Source organism: Mycetomoellerius zeteki, unplaced genomic scaffold (genome assembly GCF_001594055.1).
Source record: "Mycetomoellerius zeteki isolate Tzet28-1 unplaced genomic scaffold, Tzet1.0 scaffold267, whole genome shotgun sequence".
Lineage (NCBI taxonomy): Eukaryota > Metazoa > Arthropoda > Insecta > Hymenoptera > Formicidae > Mycetomoellerius > Mycetomoellerius zeteki.
This window is the reverse complement of record NW_017257246.1, coordinates 226,237-246,355: the sequence shown is the minus strand read 5'-3', so window position 1 is coordinate 246,355 and position 20,119 is coordinate 226,237. Positions and strand designations below refer to the sequence as shown.

Genomic DNA, 20,119 nt, shown 5'->3' with positions numbered 1-20,119 from the left:
TCAAACTAATTTAATCTTAAATTGATATTTTCATTTTACCAGTAGTTTTTCTATACTTGATTTGTTGATGCGTAAGTCATTAAATTTAATGGAAGGAAAGTTGTCTCATTTCGTTAAAGAGGAGTGCCTACGTCTGTGGTAAAAGATTTGAAATATCGTTTTGCTTAGATTTTTCTTTCTGTATGAGCACAAATAAAACATAATGGCCGTGCCGTGACCACTCAATATACTATTCTTAATGGTCGTCAATTGTGAAACATCTCCGTCAATTGCAACTACTAACAGATTATTGCTCGGCTCCACCCTTTATTTCCTGACATCGCCCATTCGCTCATCTTCATCGATCGATATTGCCCGACGCGTTTTCCCACAAGTTTCAGCTTAATTACTACGATCAGTACAACGGGAAGAATGAAATACCTGCGGAGTTTAATACGAAGCGGCGTAATGAGCACAGCGTTCCATATTTTATACATATTCTGTTTATACACATTTTAATCACCTTTACGCGCTTTTCTTGTGCTTATAATACTGCATTTTGCAACTCTCAGTTAAAAAAACCACAAAGTCAATTATCTCTGGGAAAATTTAATACCTTCGTTCACACATATAAAGTGTACCGTTTAATCGCGTCGACTCTTTACATCTCGAGTAAGATATAGAGATATTTCTCCGTGAAAGGTAAGAGACGAATAATAGAACCGTTACCTTATTTCTTATATGAGATACGAGGGTCTCAATGTGACACTGCCACTCCAAGGCACGTAAAAATAGAAGATGCCAACGTCGCTCCAATGATCTTACTACACGCAAAGGCTGCGAGGATTGCTGCTTCTTCTCTCGCTGCTGTTCCTGTTCTTGTTGCTGTTGCTGCTGCTGCTGCTGCTGCTGCTGCGTGAAAACTTTATCTCCTAATTTGACAATCGAACTGACGATACGCCCGTGCGCCTCTATATCTCGTTGGAGTACCTGCATACAGAAATTTACTAATTTATCGTGCATTCATTAGAATCTTTGGACTAAAAAGAAAGAAAAGTTAACACAAAGAAATCGATTACTATACGCCTACAAATTTTAATAAATCATAACATCTCGTCTAAATTATATATCCACAGCAGCTATTAGAAAACATAAAGTGTCTAGATGCGCGAAACGAGTAGTTGTATCCAACGACACCGATGATGATTAATAATGCGGCGAGGGCCAGCGGAAAGTAAGCGCGGCTTAGGAACGTGTACCGCGCAAAAACATGAACCGAGACCGCGCGCACGCCAACCAGAACGTAAAGGTTAAATGCGCACGTACAAAAGAAACGTTTAAAATTCTTTATTACTTCCGCGAAGTGAGTCAAGCTGTCGAGCCGGCCGATAAGTCCAGGTTCATGTTCTTTCTCTCTCTACTTGATGTTAACACATGGTATCCTAGCGCGCGCGTTTGCACTCTTCCAGATCGTGCTTCGAAATCTCCTCAGGAGACAAAGGTGTTGGAATATCACCTCCATCTACCGACCGTGGTCCATATTAGCCCACTTTCTCTGATAGATTGCATATGATTATGTGTGATTGTTCTACTTATCTCGCAGTACGACGTGTCGTTCCGCGAGCAGGTCCGTATCGCAGTTTGCTTTCACGCGGTGCGCACTCTTCGTACGACTACCCGCTGTACGACCGATGCTTTTTTTCTCCTTCTTCCTTTTACGTCGCCTCATCTCGTTGTCAATTTCTCATTTCGAACAAAAGGAACAGCGCAACGACGGTGAGGAACCAGCCTCGTTATGAAAGCGTGGATATCTCTCCGACAGGATGCGAAGTGCGTGCACGCATAAATCAAGCTGCTCAGCTTGGACAACTCTATTCGCAGAAATCTTGCTATTTTGCTATTAGAATCGGTCTCCGTGGGAACAATGGAATACATTCGAATTATAAATTGCGAGACAACTTTTTTATTTATTCTACTTACGAGACGTCGTGATTGCTCTATGACACGAAAGTGTGCAAGATTAGTGTGTAATATGAACTAATCTTATGTTTTTAATTGCTTATACGAAACACGTCGAATATTTATTAGGTTTCTGTCATCAAATAACTTTGGAGTAGTTTTTGTACTAGCGCAAGTAACCGAATTCGCTATGTATTTTTATATCGATTGATTCAATGTATAGATTGATATTACGTATTTAATTTTTCACATAAAACACATTTGATGTTTCGCATAAAAATTTAATTACTTATTTATTGAGTTAGGAAAAAAGTCCCTTTACAAGTTGGTAAAAAGCAACTATATATTTTATTTTAAAAAAATTAACAATTACACCACTTGATAGAGCAACGTTTCAGCTTTAAGGATCTGTATTTTTAATTGCGATACAATGATTTTTAACGGAGTTACGAGCAACAAAATCAGAATGTTCCTTTTTACTTAATCCGCGAGTAATTCAGGAACAAAAAATCATAGGAACATTTAAAAAAAAAGCGGTTTTGTAGAGAAAGCTTCAAGCTTTCACGATAGATAGTCGAAAATTTTTGCTCAAATTTTTTTTTGGCACGCTACAGCCTACAAAGTAAAAAGAAAATTTGTCATTTTTTTCAACTTGTAGTTTTCTATATGTAAAAATTCTCAAATTCGAAAAATATAGGTATAATAGTAACCATTCGAAAGCAGAGATTTCAAGCTTTAAAACCCTTTTTTTAAATTTAAATTTTGATCATTTTTAACGAAGATATTGATGAGGAAAAGTCTTTTTACTAACTTGTAAAAGGACTTTTTAACTGAATATTATTAATTATTCTATTTATGATTTTATTTTATGATTGTAAAACATTTAATAATTCATGCAAGGGGCTACACTGTACATTTTGAATTTAGACTCACATCCCGAGTATGGCAAAACTTTATATATTGAGACATCTGTGACGTTTTGTGTAAATTATTTCATGCTTTTCAAATAATGACATCATATATGTATACAATAATTTATATACTAGAAGGAGTAAATATATTGTAGAAAGAGAGCTATTGCCACTTATCAATATTGTGAACGTTTCATCTCACAGTAAACGAAAATGAGAGAAATATGAACGATATCTTGATAGAGATCGGTAACAACTTTCCGTCGACATTCCGCCTCGAGTGCGCGGAATGTATATACGACTGCACGCATGGAATGTGATAAGGAACAAGTGGTGTGACTCGTGACAAAACGTATGCTAAGGAGATCGTAAAGGAATAAAATCTATCGCGTGCGTTGCGCAGAGATCTTAACAGCGGGCGCGCTTTAGCTTTCATGGGAAAGTTTAGCGACAGATATTAAAGAATCGTAAAGAGCGAGTTGCGCCATGCATGCGTGCGTGTATATATGTTGAGAAGAGAAACACGACCAGCCTTATCCAAGGTAGGGTGTAATTTATAGTTGAATCCATAGCGAAACGCAGCTGCATGATGTTAAGCTGCCGTGTAAGCGAGATGGAGAGATGCTGCATCGGTGGCGGTCCACGAATGCCGATTGCTGGTTGTTATTGACATTCAACGATACCGCGGTAGTTTCACGCCATGGAATGAAACATGCGACGTGCTACTAGTCATAGAGAATATTCTGCTTATCTATTCTATTTGCATAAATAACGGATAGATGTATTCGTAAAACTCTAACCATGCCCATTAATTTTTTGATAGGAAAGATTTATACCATTCGGGGACATTAGAGTCCCTCTAGGGAGAGTCGAGATACAAAACCGGAAATACGCCATGTTTCAGTCTTATCGGAAACGGCTAATAATTCTTATTCTTCTTTAATAAATGATACCTGCTTTCGGAAAAATAAGAACGGGGGCCAATACGGCCAAAATTAGACTGGCGATAATTATTTTAAGATAATTAACTCAGATCTAAGTCAAAAAACGTCCGCCGCCGGCATGACTATCTTGATAAACGTGGTACTACGCCTATAAAAATTGCTCTCACTTATTCACTTATATTCACTAACACATTGACAAACTGAAACATGGCGGCACCAATCACGAAGAGGACCGCTTAAGTCTCGACTCTCCCTCTAGAGGGACTCTAGGGGACATGAACTTAAAAAAAAAAAAAAAAAAAAATCGGAAAGAATCTCGCGCGTTGCGATTGAGATTGAGGAATTAAAATCTGTAGATTGAAAAATTGTAAAGCAGAGTTATATCATTGAATTGTATAAACAGAGTTATATAAAGAGAAAATTATTTTCTCATAATTATATATTTATGGATGAAATATGCTTGAAGAAGTACTTTTTTTCCCACGATGAAAATTAAAAGCAGCCGGTCTTTCCAGCTCTTCGACTGGTTTCTATCCTACTTGTCAGACTGTCGTCAGCTCATCTCAAGTTGAAGGCCGCGACGTTGACGCTGGGGCAACAACCTTGGCATGTTGCGGCTTAGAAAATTCATCGCGTTAAAAATTCAATGCGAAGGTCGACCTGATCACTTTTCCTCTCAAGTTTCACTTATGGTTAAATATCGCTATTTTTTTTTGTTGCGGTATCTTTGTGACATCGTAGAAAATATTACGCGATGCAATAGGAAACAGGTTGCGCGGGCGAATGTAACGCATGACGATAATGTCATGTAAGATGCGGGCTCTCAAAGACACGCGATACCAGACACATCCATAAGCCTGTCGCACGGTAGTGATAATGTCCTTATGTTGGTCGACGATGACGAGTGAAACGGCATGTCGAATCACGCGAGAACTCGCGCGCGGCGATAGTAAAAGTAGATAAGTTTAGAGCGAATCTGTGTATTGAATAATTCAACAAACTTGATATTATCTCATATTACGAAATTAACAATCATTATCGCAGGAAACCTAATTGAATTGCTACGTGACGAAATGGAAAATGTAAGATTCCGCCGAGGCGGAAACCTGACAAATTAGTTTTCTACGTGATAAAACGGAGTATAAGATCAAGGCAGTAATCAGACAAGTCATAATGTAGACTTTACATTTTAATTGAAACCAGTATCTCGAATACCTGGAGTCTTCGATAAATTAAATTAATAGTAGCATAGCGAATGTGTTCTATTATCTAATACACGCGATATAACGCGATATCAGTGCGCTTGTCAAAATATTGCCTGGCTTATAACGTTAGAACTTTTACATTGCATAAGTACACATTTTAGTTTTTAGAGCATGACTGTTCGTACCACCGTTCGCATTCTGAGCGTATCGATTTCGATCGATGGAAAATACTGTAGAGATCACGAGGTATACCGTGACTAGCGAAAAATCGGGACGATATCACCACAGAATGGAGATTAATCTGAGACGAACGAGCCGATAACTCTTTGGGCGCGGCTGTACCTTCGAGCAATTCGAAGACCAACGCTGGCTGCTGGATCGCTTAAATTGTTTCGAAGAATAGATCATCTCACAGTACATTCTCTACAGGGTGTTCTAGATAAATGGAGATCACATTTGAATACGCGCGTTATTCGTCCGTAAAATGCAAAAATTATACGAAAACGTGCAATTTTTATAAAGATTTATAGGTAAAACTTTTTGTAATAAATTTCGATTTAATATATTCTGTGGCAGCGAAACCTAGTAATTTATTTTGTTTTGAAAACAGTTATTTAAGTTTTTTAGAAGTAAAATAATCCGCGCGTGATTATAATTAAAATGATTATATGTGCTTAAGGAATTTTTTATTTTAAAAAGTAGTACGTACTATAATTCTTATTTATCATTTCACTTTACATATATTAGTTATATAGAAGATCAAATTCTTTCGTCGAGAATGCCCCATATATTTCCGACGAAGTCGCAAAAGAGCGCTGTTATTACCACGCCGCTTCTTTCAATTCCAGGTTGAAAGGCTCTATCGAGAAATCTCTTTCGGCATACAATCTAATCATGATTTATCGACACGCTCTGTACGATGAGTAAGGCTTGTCTACTGCCACTGCCTGGAGAAAGTTAATTTGTCATTACTGTCGTTATGTTTTGCCATGTAAAATTTTTTTATGCACAATCTTTATGAAATTTTCTTTTTTGCTAATATCACATAAATTTTCGTTGCACCAGAAAACGATTATTTTTCAGTGTTGCCTTATCCGTGCGGTGTATCTCCGCCGACAAACGCGAGTCAACATTGATCATTAAAGTTAATGTCCTGTTAAGAAAAGGACTCTTCCAATCCCCATCGATTCATGAGACAGGATCAAGTTTCTACTTTGTGTGGGAAAGAGAAAGTGTACACTCCACCGGTACTAATTTCTTCACCTCCGTGTAGTCTTGCGTTTATTCCTGAAAAACGATGTCACGGTACGCCGCGGTGTATTATTTGAGGTCGTACTAGTAAATGTAGAAGGTTAAATCGCAGGCAAAACGTGGTAATCGACTGTAAGGCTAAGACCACCAGCACTTAGTGCGTTCACTAAGCGATTTTTACTTCCGTAACCAGCGGGACGTGCCGACGCTATCTAAGAATTCAAGATACCGAGGGTAACTGTGTATAGCCACTACGGTCGTAGTTTCACGAGTAATCTAGCGGTAAGCCTCCCACGTGGCACATTTTACAACAGGCACGTAGAAAAATTATCGTGAATTCATATCATTCGCATTCGTATCATTTGTGCATTAGTATTATTTTATCTTGGCAAAATCTTACGGTTTCTCGTCCCCTTTTATGTAATTTCCTTCTATTACATATTTTTATTATGCTTGGCTATTTCTTTTTTCTTTTATATTTTTAATGCTTCTTCTTACGTAGCTATATCTTTTTCTCTTTTAATTTTATTTATTCACGTTCTTCCTGCGCACATTTCTTCCTTACATTTTGTATAATTTATTTTGTTATATTTTTCCTTTATACTCTTTCGTGCTTAGAAAACTGTTCCAAAACAAAATAAACTTCATCTATTATCACATTACTCCGGTATATTTGAAACGAATCGATTTGCTACGACATTATGATTTAATTTTAATGTACAAAAATATAATTTATAAGTAATAATAAGATTGAAAGACCGCTAATGTTAAACATAATAATTTTAAATTAAGAAGCGCCATAACGGTCAGAACGTTAAGATGTTGAACTATTGTAAATTCATTTAAATGAATTAATTTCAGAAATGATAAATGCGTGCCGATATGGTTGTCGGACTTTCAACGCAATCAAATCTGAAAATATTAATAATCCCCCCAAATTCCCCAACTTAAAAACTGTAATAAAACTTATTGCGAAAAATAATGCCTCGGCCGGGAGTCGAACCCGGATCTCTTGCATTCCGTGCGAGCGTCCTAAGCCTTTAGACTACCGAGATAATTTATAAGTGTTTTTGGAACTAAGATACTTCTTATAAGTCTGAGGCTAGTATTCATAGTCGGTTCTTATTTCAAGACCGTCTTAAGTAATGTCTTAAGACGCTAATGCGGCCCTCTGATTGGTTCGTGACACCTCAAGACAGAATTTAATATGTCTTGAATATAAGAACTGACTATGAATACCGGCCAAAGAGTCTCTGTAGCTTAAAGGATACGCTACAAGTTCCATCCAACTCGGAAATGGTGGTCACATCAGTGTTCCTAGTTAACGGGTGACGCCAGGCGAGTGAGTCAGCGCACGCATACATGCAAAGGCAAATGACTCCATAATATAACAAGCTATAATGAAAAAAAAAAAAACGCATCAACTTTCCGGCAACGTGGTAATATTAACCTTTCAATTATGTACGCTACGATGGTGTGCGTTTAAAAGATAGTTCGTCCGGTGAGGCTTCTATTTGAATGATCTGGTTTAATCCAAGTTGCATGCTGCTATAAAATTCGCGATCACAGCTTCTATTCGTCATAATTCGTAAATTCTTTTTAGCGTTTTTAGTCTTTCTAAAACATCCTGTAATACGTCATTTGCAATACTCTTCAATACGAGAACAACTATCGCCGTAAGGCTTCCTTTTTATGCAGGCATCGAACTTTAATATCTCAAATACGTTGCAAGGCTTCCTGTGACTTTCGAATATCAAACTCGGTATCGTTTATATCAATCTTTCAAGTAGAATTTATTTAAAATTCTTTTTAAATTTTCTTCAAGTTTTTAATGTTAAACAGCTCGATAATTAATTCTCCAACAAAACACTTCCACTCATATGTGGAACGAAATGCAAATTATGCGGGAAAGAAAGAGAATATTGCTATAATAATTTGCACCGTAAGCAATGCCGCGATAAAGCAATCTCGTTCGGAGCAACAATCAAACGGATTGCTATACGCACATACTGATTTCGCGTCGCAGCGCGTTATGCATCGCGTAATCGTAAATCTTGCATTCGTAGAGCGCCATAAAAAAATATTAGCTGGCAAAAATTTTCTATTCCCTTTCACTTATAGTACACCGCTCGTGATGGTGACGCAAGCACGACAGCACCGCGAGTTTCCATCGCGTATCCTCGCGATCATGCATCGCGTGAGCGATGCATACTTGAGGAGTGGTTATAGTCTCCGTATAAAAGAAGATACAGAAATCATTCGAACGTTTCACCTTTTGGTGATACTTAGTATTTGGTCTTATTTTAAATTCAAAGTGGTTTGAAGACTGAATCTTCTTAATGCGATATATTCAAATTGCACGTGTATTCGCAAACGCGAATAAGATCACATCCGGGACCTTCCGCTCGCAGCTGTTAACCGAGTTACCCAGACCGTCCTCACCTCATTTCTCGTCGCCGCATTCTTATTGGACACTTTACTGTATTCCACGGTAGAATAACTCCGGTTTTGTCAATGGTCGGATTTGCGGTTTCGCGAACATCTCGTAAATTTTACAACAGTTCTATAACGGCAACTACGAGAGAGTTACCCGTTTATGAAGAGACCAAATTACATATCGTTGATAAGGCTCGTAAAGCATATCGTTATCGAACACGTAACCGTTTGAACTTTGAATTAAGTTGGTATTATTTTTATCTACAAATATACTTTGTAATCTTATCATAAATGTTAGTAATTTTTATCACGCATTGTTAACAAGATATCAGACAAAATGCACAAATTCGCATAAGGTGAACAATATAAGACATCGTCAAGAGTGTTGTCAAAAATAATCATGTATCGTAAAAATATTATTCGAGATGATCATTCCCGATAAATTTAAAATTCGTGAGATAAATATCGCGTCAATATTTAACTCGCGATGTTTGATGCGCGGGAAATCGATTTGTAAAGTCAAATTAAATGTAAACATCAGGCAGCGAAAGATATTTCCGGTTTTATTTATGCATATTGTGCTCTGCATGCGGATGTTGTATCAATCGAGAATCTAATTTGTAAATTTAACGTGCCACGATATTATCCGAGACAAAAAACGAGAATAATTCTCACCCGACTTGAACTTGTCTCGCCTGCACCAACTCGATCTATTTAAAATCTGTTATACCCACTCGCGAAAATCTATCTTGCATTTCTAACGTGGGAGTTAGTTTTTCTTTCGGAAGAAGAGCAATCGCCCTAATATCGCATGAGGATGATGATCGCTCGTGCGCTTCTAAAAATACTTCTCTCGACTAGTTGAAAAGCCAAACGGCTACTGTCCGATTTCACATATTTTCTCCGAGTTCAGACATGTGTCCACATGTTGCGTTGGCGAATCGTTACAAATATTAATTAATTACTGGCCTTACAGCCAGGTAGATGTTAATGTCAGGCCGACTGATGTTCCTTCGACTTTCTCTTTTAAGCGATATGTAACTGGTAAATAACTGGTAAACGAGTTGCTTGACGATAGGGTGACGTAAGTGTATTGTGGATATCGATGGAAAGTCGAAAGGATGGGAAGATACAATACCTTCCCTTTCCACTGTAGTGGATAATTAAATTGAAATTTAATTCAATGACTAGCGATCCGGTAATTAGCGCGATTACCGGATCGCTCCATACGACTGACTCCATAAAATTCCACAAAGATCTACTTTCTCTTTATACGGACAATTCCACGTGAACTCGCTTGACCTCGAACGACCGACTTCAACATCCACGAATGTCGTTCAACGGAGCATCCACGCACCGCGATACGGAGTGTCGATGACCAAACGCGGCGGAAGATAATATGTGAACCGGAGCTCAGGTATAATAAATCGGAGCGCGAACAAGAATCGACGTGTGTTCCAAGTATATAATTAATATATGATAAGTATATGATTGATCGAAAAACATGCACGGCTTCCCGGTTTTCATGATCGTAATCTTGACGATAACAGCTATTATTATTATTATTATTATTTATGTGCTTCGCTTTATCTTGAATTGACATAATATCGCAAATAAACTATCAAGGTGAGTAATGCAACTTTTTACACGACGATTTTCCTTTCGTCTTTTACTATACGAAAGGAAAATCCGATATGTAATGACGGTTTCTCGTTCGAAAGGCAAGTACGATCATAGATGCATTACTCAGATTAGACCGATAGCCTTTGCTGTAATTGCTTCATTGTTTCATTGTGTTTTTCGATGTATAACAATAACGGGACAAATATCACAATGAATCTCGTCGTGCTGTACTGCGAAAGAACTGCGGATGTGGACGGAATTGGCTCAAGGTGTTATCTTGAATTGAAAACTCTGAAGAGAGAAGCAGAGCAGAATTAAGTTTCAGTTAATAACAACGGTGTAAAATATTGAGATAGATGCAACGAGTTTACCAGGAAAATAAAGCGTCTCTCTATGGTTCGGAAGACTTGGAACACCGACTTTCACGTTCTAAATTCCATTATCTTTACCGTACACTTTTTACGACCACGTGCTTCGAAACAATGCTGTTTAATCAACCGCAGTGAGGCAATCTGTTCGATCGATTCTTGAACGGGCTCTCCGTAGAAACTCCCTCACATAATTAGATAAAGAAAAACGATAAATTTTCCTAAGAGCGGCGCACCATTGTACCTACGTCAGCGCGAAAGCGAGGATGTGTCGAGAGCACGCGTATCCACAAGAAGAGGAACTATGAAGAATCGAGAAGCGACCGAGCATCCATGCCGTAGCACTACAAGCACTCACAAGCTTCGGTGACGAAGCGCATCTTTTTTTTCTTCTTCTTCTTCTTCTTCACAGCCGGTACAGACCGACGACGAGACGACGAGACGGCTTGGGACACAGCGTTTTTTTCAAACGCCTCAGACCTCCGGTTCCCCGCTTCCTCGCGCCGGTTTCGTCGCACTCGTCTTCGTTACGATGCATGAATGACTCCTTTGCCACGCCGCGCTGCGCCACGCCGCGCCGGGGTCACGCCAGGGTTCGTTCGCGGCAATCGACGGCGACGGAGAAACCACGTCGAATGGACCGCGCGAAGAAGTTTGAGATGTTGCCGTGGTATGTCTCGGTTAGATAGGATGGACGGACGGATGGAAAAACGAGTAGGAGGCGAAGGAAGAAGGGGAAGAGCCCGTGCGGCGGCCGGTTAGACCCGTAGGAAGAAGAGACTCGTCTGGCTGACCCACGATACTACGATGGAGATTACGTGACCGTGGATTCCTCCCCAGGAAGAACCCCCACTGCTTTACGAAAACGGAGGGAATACTGACGGTGTAAGATGCCGGTGGGATACAAAAGTCGACCCACGCGTTGCACAAAGCTACGTGATGCCGCGATCACAAATCAAACACGAGAGACGCGCACCATTTGCGTTTAAATATAGCGATGCTCCAGAAAAAAAAGGGATCAGAACTAGACAAACGGGAAAGAGATGGTGAGGAAGAGGGAAAGAGAAAGAAACGCGAAAAGAACAGGGCGACGAATGTGTGGAAGGGAAGGAAGAAAGAAGAGAGGACAAGGAGGAAGGGAACTTTGGATCAACGTGTTTGTTGTAACGTGCCCGTCCACCGGCGGCGACCGTGGAACGGCGAACTCTGTCGGCTCGTGCAGCCGGCAGGCAGCTGCTAGTCTCTCCAAAGCAACGAAGCGCGTCGTTTGTGTCCGAACGCAAGCCTTCGGCAAAGATCGGAGCCCGGAACAAAACAACAACGTGGGGTGTACACGCCGACTGTTCGCTCCCCACTCTACCTAGGTACCATCACATCCGTTCCTCTTAGCTGTTGCGTCGGTCGGTCTTAGGCCAGCGAAAATTCAATCCGGTACGCACGTGCTAGACTAATGCGGCATTATTCTTAGCACGTATTCCGCCGAATCGTGCCGCTTCCTAGCATTCCCGTTTCGTCATTAACAATTAAATCGTTTAATAAATGGGTTGCTTGGACTGAAGCTAATTTATCCGCAGATTTATACTTCGTTCCGCTTTGTGCGTTTTACCCTATTCAATTTACTTGTAAAAAAACAGGAAGACAAGCGCATGCATAAAATTATCTGAGCTTTAACTTTAAAAACATTCACCTTCTTTTATAGAAACTTACAAGAAATTTTTAATCCTAGTACATATTTGTGGGTCTAATGGGAGAAAATGTCCAACCAGGACATTTTCTCCAATTGTTCCGATTTTTTTATTTTGAAGGTCAATATGAATGAAAGAAATAAGATTATGTAACAAAAGAGAAATAAAAGGATCGTTCAATTATGTTAATTTTTAGCAAAGCAAAGATATATTAAATAATAATAAGATTAAAAGACCGCTTATGTTAAATACATTAAGAAGCGCCAATAACGGTCTGAACTATTTTAAATTCATTTTTAAATGAATTTAAAATAGTTCAACATCTTAACGTTCAGACCGTTATTGGCGCTTCTTAATGTATTTAAAGATATATTAATTTAAAGTACACTGGACCAGCGAATACTAATTAAAGAAATTTCGGAGCGAATACCATTTGGGATAAAATATTTCTTTCTTTATTATTTAATTCTAATGGGAAAAAAACTGAACATATTGGAGCACACACATATGTTAAGTTTTTTATAGATGCGTTTTTTTCTACAAGTAGATGATACTTTCCCACAGTAAAATGTAATAAAGTAAATAAAACCCCTTGGGGAGACCCAAAGGGACATCTGGTATATCATCTGTAAAGTACACCACATGGCGAAATTTGCCGACGGATGAGAAAGATAGGAAAATACTAATAATACTTTATTGTTACGTAAATCTAACATTAGAAAACAATACGTCACTTACCATGTGCTCTACCGCTTTGTCCTCCAGTTCTGGCAAAGTCCAGTTGATGTGGAAGCTCAAAGGTTGAAGACGTGACTCCATTTCTCGTAACCATTTTCTTAGACATTTCACTTCGCGTTCAAAATCTGTTTGAACAGATTGATTACGTGTACATTAACAAGCCATACGAAAGATATAATTTTTCAAGAGGCAACGTTATTAACCCATTACCTGCTGATATATCTTGTTGACTAGATACTGGTTGGTCTATGGGCGCCATAATTTGCTCAACTAGTTCCCATTTTGCATTCAAGTGATCTACACGCCACGCCACTTCGTCTTTTAAAGCAGGGGCGCGAGAAATTAACTTTTCCGCTTGCTCATTGAATAATTTACGTCTATACGCCTTGCGTCGTAGCTCCTCCATATGAGCCTAATTAATTCAATGTTCAACATTATTTTAAGATATATTTATTTTTAGAGATTTATTTTTATCACATATTTTGAATGTGTCAGATTCACTGATACGTACTGCACGCAGGCTTTTATCTAAAAGATTTTCTTCTTTAGAATAGACCAATTCTTGAAGAATTCTTAACCACGAGTAAAGCTCTGAAAATTGATTGCCGACTTCCTTCAAGTTCCACGATTGCGTCGACACGTCTGTTTCGTCCCATGTCAATTCACCATTTGCTTCCTTAAATTGAATATAAAATTGTTCAACATTTATATCTCACGCTGTATCTCTGTGCATGAAAAAGACTTAAAAGACATTTCAAATCTACCTTGCAAGTATCGATTAAATTAGTATCCATAATATAATCATAATTAGATCTTATAGCTGCCCAAAAGTCATCTTTGCAGTCTTCGTAGTTTATCCACATTCTTTGAACATTTGTTTGCTTTGGATCTTTCCTAGAAATGCATACAAGTTGGATTAATATGAAACGCATACAAGGTGGATTAATATGTTAGCTAAGTCAAATAAGAAAAGCATGATTAAATGAGAGATCCACTATATGACTAATCCACTAGTGACTAATATCAATAGACGCAAACCTTTTCTTGGTAAGACTGTTGTACAGTCTTTCCGTCGTGGTTCTAACATGTTTCTGCCTTTCTAAGCTTTGACTATTTGGCTGAAGTGACGTTAGTGAGGTACTCATCCTTTTTGCCTTGTTGTAATCTGCATTCAAAATATTAAACAAAATATAAAACATCAGATGATCTCTTTCTGAATTGGAGAACAAAATTATTATAAAAATTTTAATCTTTCTTTATATATATATATATATATATACAATAATAATTTATACAATATACAATAATATTTTACACATTATAGATTTATTCTTTTTTAAAGAATGTTTTGAACTGGTGTATAAGTACTGGTACAACAAATTGGAGTGAAACAAACTACGAGTACTTTCTATTTGGTGACAAGTCGGCACAAATGTCGTTCCATCTTTGTTACTCATCGAATGTCAAGAAAGATAGAATGATGTTTGTTGACTTATATCACTAAATGGAAAGCACCCTATATTTGTTTCCACTCTAACTTATTTCACCAGTGTAGTCCAGGACATTCTTTGAAAAAGAACAGACCTTTTTATTCGACAACTGATTTACCATATTAGTAGATATTGTAATCAAAAATTGCACATATAAACACGTTTTGTATCGTGAAATAATTTATTGCGTAACACCTTCGCAGTTCCTTTTTAGGAATGTACATTACTCAGAGAAGGAGACAACATTAGAGAGAGAGAAAGAGAGAGAGAGAAACTCTAAGGCAATTCGTTTGGATATAACCCTACTCGAAACGAGTTTCCGTTCTTGGCTGATTCTTCGCAGGGAGCGTTAAAATAGCAACACGGCGCGAGTCTTTGCACGAATGTGCTAATTCCAGAAAAAGAAAAAAGGGAGAGAAGAAAGTTGCGGAGCGCGCGACTCGAGCTCAACTTTGCCATTTGTCCGTCGGTCGAGATAAGACCGCAGGAAGGCGCGGTGCGAATCACGGAGGTATACTCACCCGTGTTGTCGACAGTCATCGGATCCCGATTAGGTTGTTTTTGGCCCGGTAGCACGCATCACCGCTATCGTCTCGCCGACGAAACCGCTGGGAAACCGGAGAGCTGCTCGAAACGTTGGTGGCTCGCGCGGGATCGGTAGTAGTGGGGCGTCTGCACACACATCCGTGATCCGTAGACCGAGGACACACCTGCTATCGCCTCGTGGGGGGGAATGTCACCGGGCGATGAAAAATTTCATCGCTCGCAATCACCGCTCGCGTTTCCCGAACGCGGACGGAACGAAGGCGACGACAGGCAGCAGCCGGGTATAGGGATCGTGCGACGCTACGCCGACATAACCTTCCTCGAGACGTCCGGAACACGCGACACGACGCGAGGACACGAGATCCGCCGGAGTTTCCACCAGTTTCCACGGCGACAAAGAGCCGCCGCATACCAATAGCGCACCCCCGTACCCTGCGCGCGTTCGATGTTTCTTGTCCACGGTGCGCGCGGCAATCCGACTTATCCGACGGTCGGATTATGGCCAGAAAACGTTCCTCGATGATTCTCCGTCGCTGAGCCGCACCGCCTGCCGAGCGCGAGAACTCGGAATTCACCGTCCTCGACTCGACGGAGGTCCTCGTCGGTGCCTCGTCGACTTGGTTAGCTCTGCTCGATGTCAGGGACGAGCCTTCCTCGGATAAGCATCTTTCGGAGCACGTAACTCCCAGAAGGAGACCCGCACAGGTGCTGAGATCCTGAGGTGCAACGAACAGCACAAGTGCGGCGCCGACTAACGGAAATTTTCCGGATGACGTTTCAACGAAGCGCGACGGTATCGACGCACGATAAAACAGTTATAGCAGACCAACCTGACCAACCTCGCTAACTTGCGATTTAATTCTAACCTACGAGCTACGTGGAATCTATTGTTTGTTCGAGAGCGTTCTCGGTTCTATAGAGAGAGATTGTGCATGAAACGTTAGAAATATGACAACGACGAATTACTTGGACTTGGACATAAATAAGCTGTTCGAGCAGCACACCATTAAAGAAATCGAAGAGATTCAGAAGAAGATTCAACTGGAAAGTGATAGGAAAAAATTAGAATTGCGGACGTTAGTTGGGTAAGGCTCGTTCGCGTAGTTCAATTTAGTTCGTTTTTTTTTTAATTATTAAAATACTATCCTCTTTACATATATTATTAAAGTTTATCTTTAAATTTACAAGAAAGTGTATTATTCGAAATATGTTATTCGAGGGATTACATCAAATCTTTAAGAAGCATCTGTCAGTTTTTATATTAATGATTTTCAGGGAAAGATATCGGGATTTAATATTAGCTGCCGACACAATTGGAAAAATGAAGATAACGTCTGAGAAAGTTACCTCGAGAATAATTAACATAGAGGATAAATTTAGGGAATTGCAAAAGAAATATCTTATTGGTTTCAAGACAGAACCGATCGAAGATAAACTGGACAAGTAGTTTTTTCAAATATCGCATATATTATTTGAATGCAGTGTTTATAAACATTCGAATCTAAGCTGTAATTTTTTATAGAAGAAGACATATTTTTGACTCTGTTATCATCCAAATCAAAATCCTAATGGACATTCCACAATACATTTGGACGAGCATCGAGAATCAGAATTTGTTATTTGCCACGCAATTATATATAATAGCACAACATATAAATTACAGTCTAATGTTTGAAGTTGGCAGCACCGAGTTGTCGCGAAGATATCCAATTGTTTCAAAGCAGTGGGATGTTATCATGCAATTTAAGAACATTATATTTAACGAATGCAACAAAATATTGCAATCGTTGGATGTTTCAACCATAGTTGGTATACAAATTGTTCCTTATTTCGTGATATTTAATTATTAATTACTGACGATATGTTTCCCTTATAGAACGCTGCAAACTGCTTGGTGTCTCTGGTATTTTTAAATGAATCGTCATTTGCGGATCTTTTAGAAAAATTAATATCCACAAGATGTACGGCCATTGAATCTGTCATTAAAGGAGAAAGTCATGACAGTGTTAAAAATAAGCTCAAATCATGTATGAAAATACTTATACAAACTGTCCATTTAATATATTCATGCTTTATAAGTAAGTATTTTATTTATCTTACGATCTGAATGCAGGAAACAAAATTTTATTTCGTGTTTTACATGTGATTATAGATGCAGATAATGCGCCTGGGGGCTTAGTCTTTCAGTTTATAACAGACATAAAAGATCAAGAAGCGTATTCTTTACTGTCACAGCTAGATTTAGATCAAGATTTACTGCAAGAATTTCTACCATCTGTTACTAAACATCACAAACCATTCGTTCAGGATATACCAAAAACTTTTTCTTTATCAGCGCTTCAAAATAGTGTTACATCTTGGTTGGAGTGGGTGAATAATTTTTCTAATCTCGAGATCACCAAATTATTGGATTTAATAGTTTCCATTAAAGGCCTATATAATGTCCGAGAAGAAGCTATTAGTATAAATCTACCAGAAAATTGGAATTCAATTTGGGAGGAGCTTTCGTTACCGAGAATAAGTTTCTGGATAGAATTCTTCCAACCTCTTATAACTAGACGAGCAAAATGTAATTATATATCTATATAAAAAGGTAAAGATTTCTCACTTACTTTAATAATTAATGATGATTTGTCAATAGGTATTATAACGGATAAATGGACGGATGCGCTGGCCGATTTAAAATCCGATATAATAGAACTACTCGATAAGATAGCGCATGATAAATTTGAATTTCCGGAACACGATTTACGATGGTTTGTGTGGAAAGATTCCCCCACTGACATTCCGCAGAAGCTTACAAAGAATGGTGGTTTAGATAACAAAAGATCTTTATTAATGAAGGCTAAAGGATATTCCCCAAATGTGATAAAATTATGCGAAAAATTTGACGAAAATCTATATGCACTATTATCCGATCTTGAGCACTATTTATACGAGACTGAACGAGTAATAACGATAAAAGATAGTTTACTCTCGGCGAACATATCTCTAATAGCGAATTCATTCTCCGATCGTAATGAAGTTCAAGAACACTTGCAAGTAATCAGCACAGAAAAGATCGAAGATCTTGTACAGTTTATAAAAAACACATGCGTTAATGATAAACCCAAACATGGTCAAAGTGATATAAACGCTATAATTTTAGCAAGATTTCTCTTTGCGTTAACTACTCTGTGTCTGAATTTAAATAAGTGTTTCACGTCGTCGAAAGTATCTGGACTTACTATTACGAATGTCAAGTGGCAAGCTGTTTGTGACAATTTAAAGGAAGAAAGTACTTGCATGTGGTCCATTTGGGCTAACATATATAAAGTTAAAATATCTGAACATATGAAGAAATATATATTAAGAGAGCCAATTGATGGGCTGCGTGTCCATTGGATCGTTTCGGAATGGGAGAAAGTTACCATCGAGGAAGAATCCGGAGAGGGAAAGCGAATAAAGTCTGAAATTTTAATACCTTATCAACCATCGACACCATTGCAAAAGTTCTTGACCGCCATTTGCAAAGATTTAAATAAGATTATACCTCACACGCTTCCAAAGTAAGTAAATAATGCAACACCATGTAAATTGAGATAGTTTATTTATCATGATACATTCTGTTTTTTCAATTTTAGGAGAGTACTACAGCAAATTATCGAAAGTATTATTACAGAACTATTTAATTATTATCTTAACGCATCTAAAAACATAGACCTTAGACAAAAGCAAGCGTTTCAAGTGTTATATGATATAAAATATTGTACGTTGCTTATGGTGCCCCATGAAAACAAAGTTCTTAATGAATTATCAACAAAAACGTGTGATGCAGTGCTTGCAAAAATAGACCCATTCGATTATGATGTCTTTAACCCGTTTATCCACACTAACGTTAAAAAATCTGTTCAAAGATCTTTGGTTAGTATATTAACTATATTAACAATGCTAGGGAGTTTATGTAATAGCGATGAAGTTTATGACATCTAATCTTTTTAGTTGATATTTGGAAACTTGATCAGTCATTTAGAACAATTGCATTCGATATTGGGTGCACGTAATGAACACACAAGCAATGAGAGGACCGAACCACCTGCAGTACTTGCAGTTTGCACAGGAGCACCATGGTTCCCGCCTTTAACCGTAACCGCTCCAACAAGAAATTTGCCAATTTTGTCAATGCCAGTACCCGATAAAACGCAAGTATGTATCGAATACTTTTATAATTAAAATTGTCAAGTTAAAATAGGACATTGTTAATTTTTTTTCTTAACAAATATATATATATATGTATATACCTATTCTTAGATTTTGCCCTTTGAAAAAGATAAAAATATCACGATGCATACATTTGGTAAGCCGGTAAAGCGATCTTGCATGACGTGATTTTGCATTAACGCAACTAATAAATTATACAATTAATTTCTTACATTGCTAATTATGTTGCTCGTTATTTTTATTTTAAAAGATAAGAAAGGATTAAAAAATACTTGAATGGATTTAAATGGATCATGTTACATTACAAATTTGTTAAGAGAAATATAATCATAATTAGATATAATATAAATGCAATTAGAATAACAATTACCGCTAGATTTTTAACGTAATTTAATAAGTGTTTCTATAAACGTCTATTTTTGCGAGATCGCGTGTGATACTAACACAATTTTGCGAATATATACTAAAAATAATTATCTTTCATATTAAAATGTGCATATGCATTTATTTACAGCGCAAGAAAATAACGAAAGAGCACGCAAAAAATGAGCCTACCAGTGCAATAAAATCCGGAGCAGCCGCGTTTTTCGGTGCTATGGGATCGGATTGGTTTGGCAGTAGCAATTAACTATTTTTTTTATTTTATAAAGATATTGTAAATAATGTGTCATATATCATATTGTAAATAATTGTTAGTAAACAATATCTTTTTACTATCTATTATCTGTTTTATACTAATTAAATAAATTAATCTTCAAATATGTATTATACAATTTAATAGAAT

The 20,119-nt window shown here is 37.9% G+C and overlaps 2 protein-coding genes across 2 annotated transcripts in view; one reads left to right on the top strand and one right to left on the bottom strand.

Annotated features, from left to right (window-relative positions):
• Positions 1–15,578, bottom strand: part of LOC108724047 (uncharacterized) — a 40,563-nt gene extending 24,985 nt beyond the window's left edge. Inside the window, exons 1-7 of the mRNA XM_018450188.1 lie at positions 15,111–15,578; positions 14,138–14,264; positions 13,864–13,993; positions 13,611–13,775; positions 13,310–13,511; positions 13,100–13,224; positions 709–969 (exon numbers count right to left, since the gene is read on the bottom strand). Of these exons, the coding sequence (XP_018305690.1) occupies positions 709–969; positions 13,100–13,224; positions 13,310–13,511; positions 13,611–13,775; positions 13,864–13,993; positions 14,138–14,264; positions 15,111–15,129 (1,029 nt within the window). The 5' untranslated portion in view covers positions 15,130–15,578. The remainder of the gene's footprint in view (positions 1–708; positions 970–13,099; positions 13,225–13,309; positions 13,512–13,610; positions 13,776–13,863; positions 13,994–14,137; positions 14,265–15,110) is intronic.
• Positions 15,579–15,990: 412 nt separating this feature from the next.
• On the top strand, positions 15,991–19,963 carry Cog1 (conserved oligomeric Golgi complex subunit 1). Its single transcript, XM_018450189.1, has 9 exons — positions 15,991–16,220; positions 16,411–16,578; positions 16,658–16,940; positions 17,012–17,213; positions 17,288–17,704; positions 17,777–18,683; positions 18,759–19,038; positions 19,117–19,320; positions 19,850–19,963. Exons 1-9 carry the CDS (start codon positions 16,084–16,086, stop codon positions 19,961–19,963), a joined length of 2,712 nt encoding a protein of 903 aa, XP_018305691.1. The 5' UTR covers positions 15,991–16,083.
• The last annotated feature ends 156 nt before the right edge of the window (positions 19,964–20,119 follow it).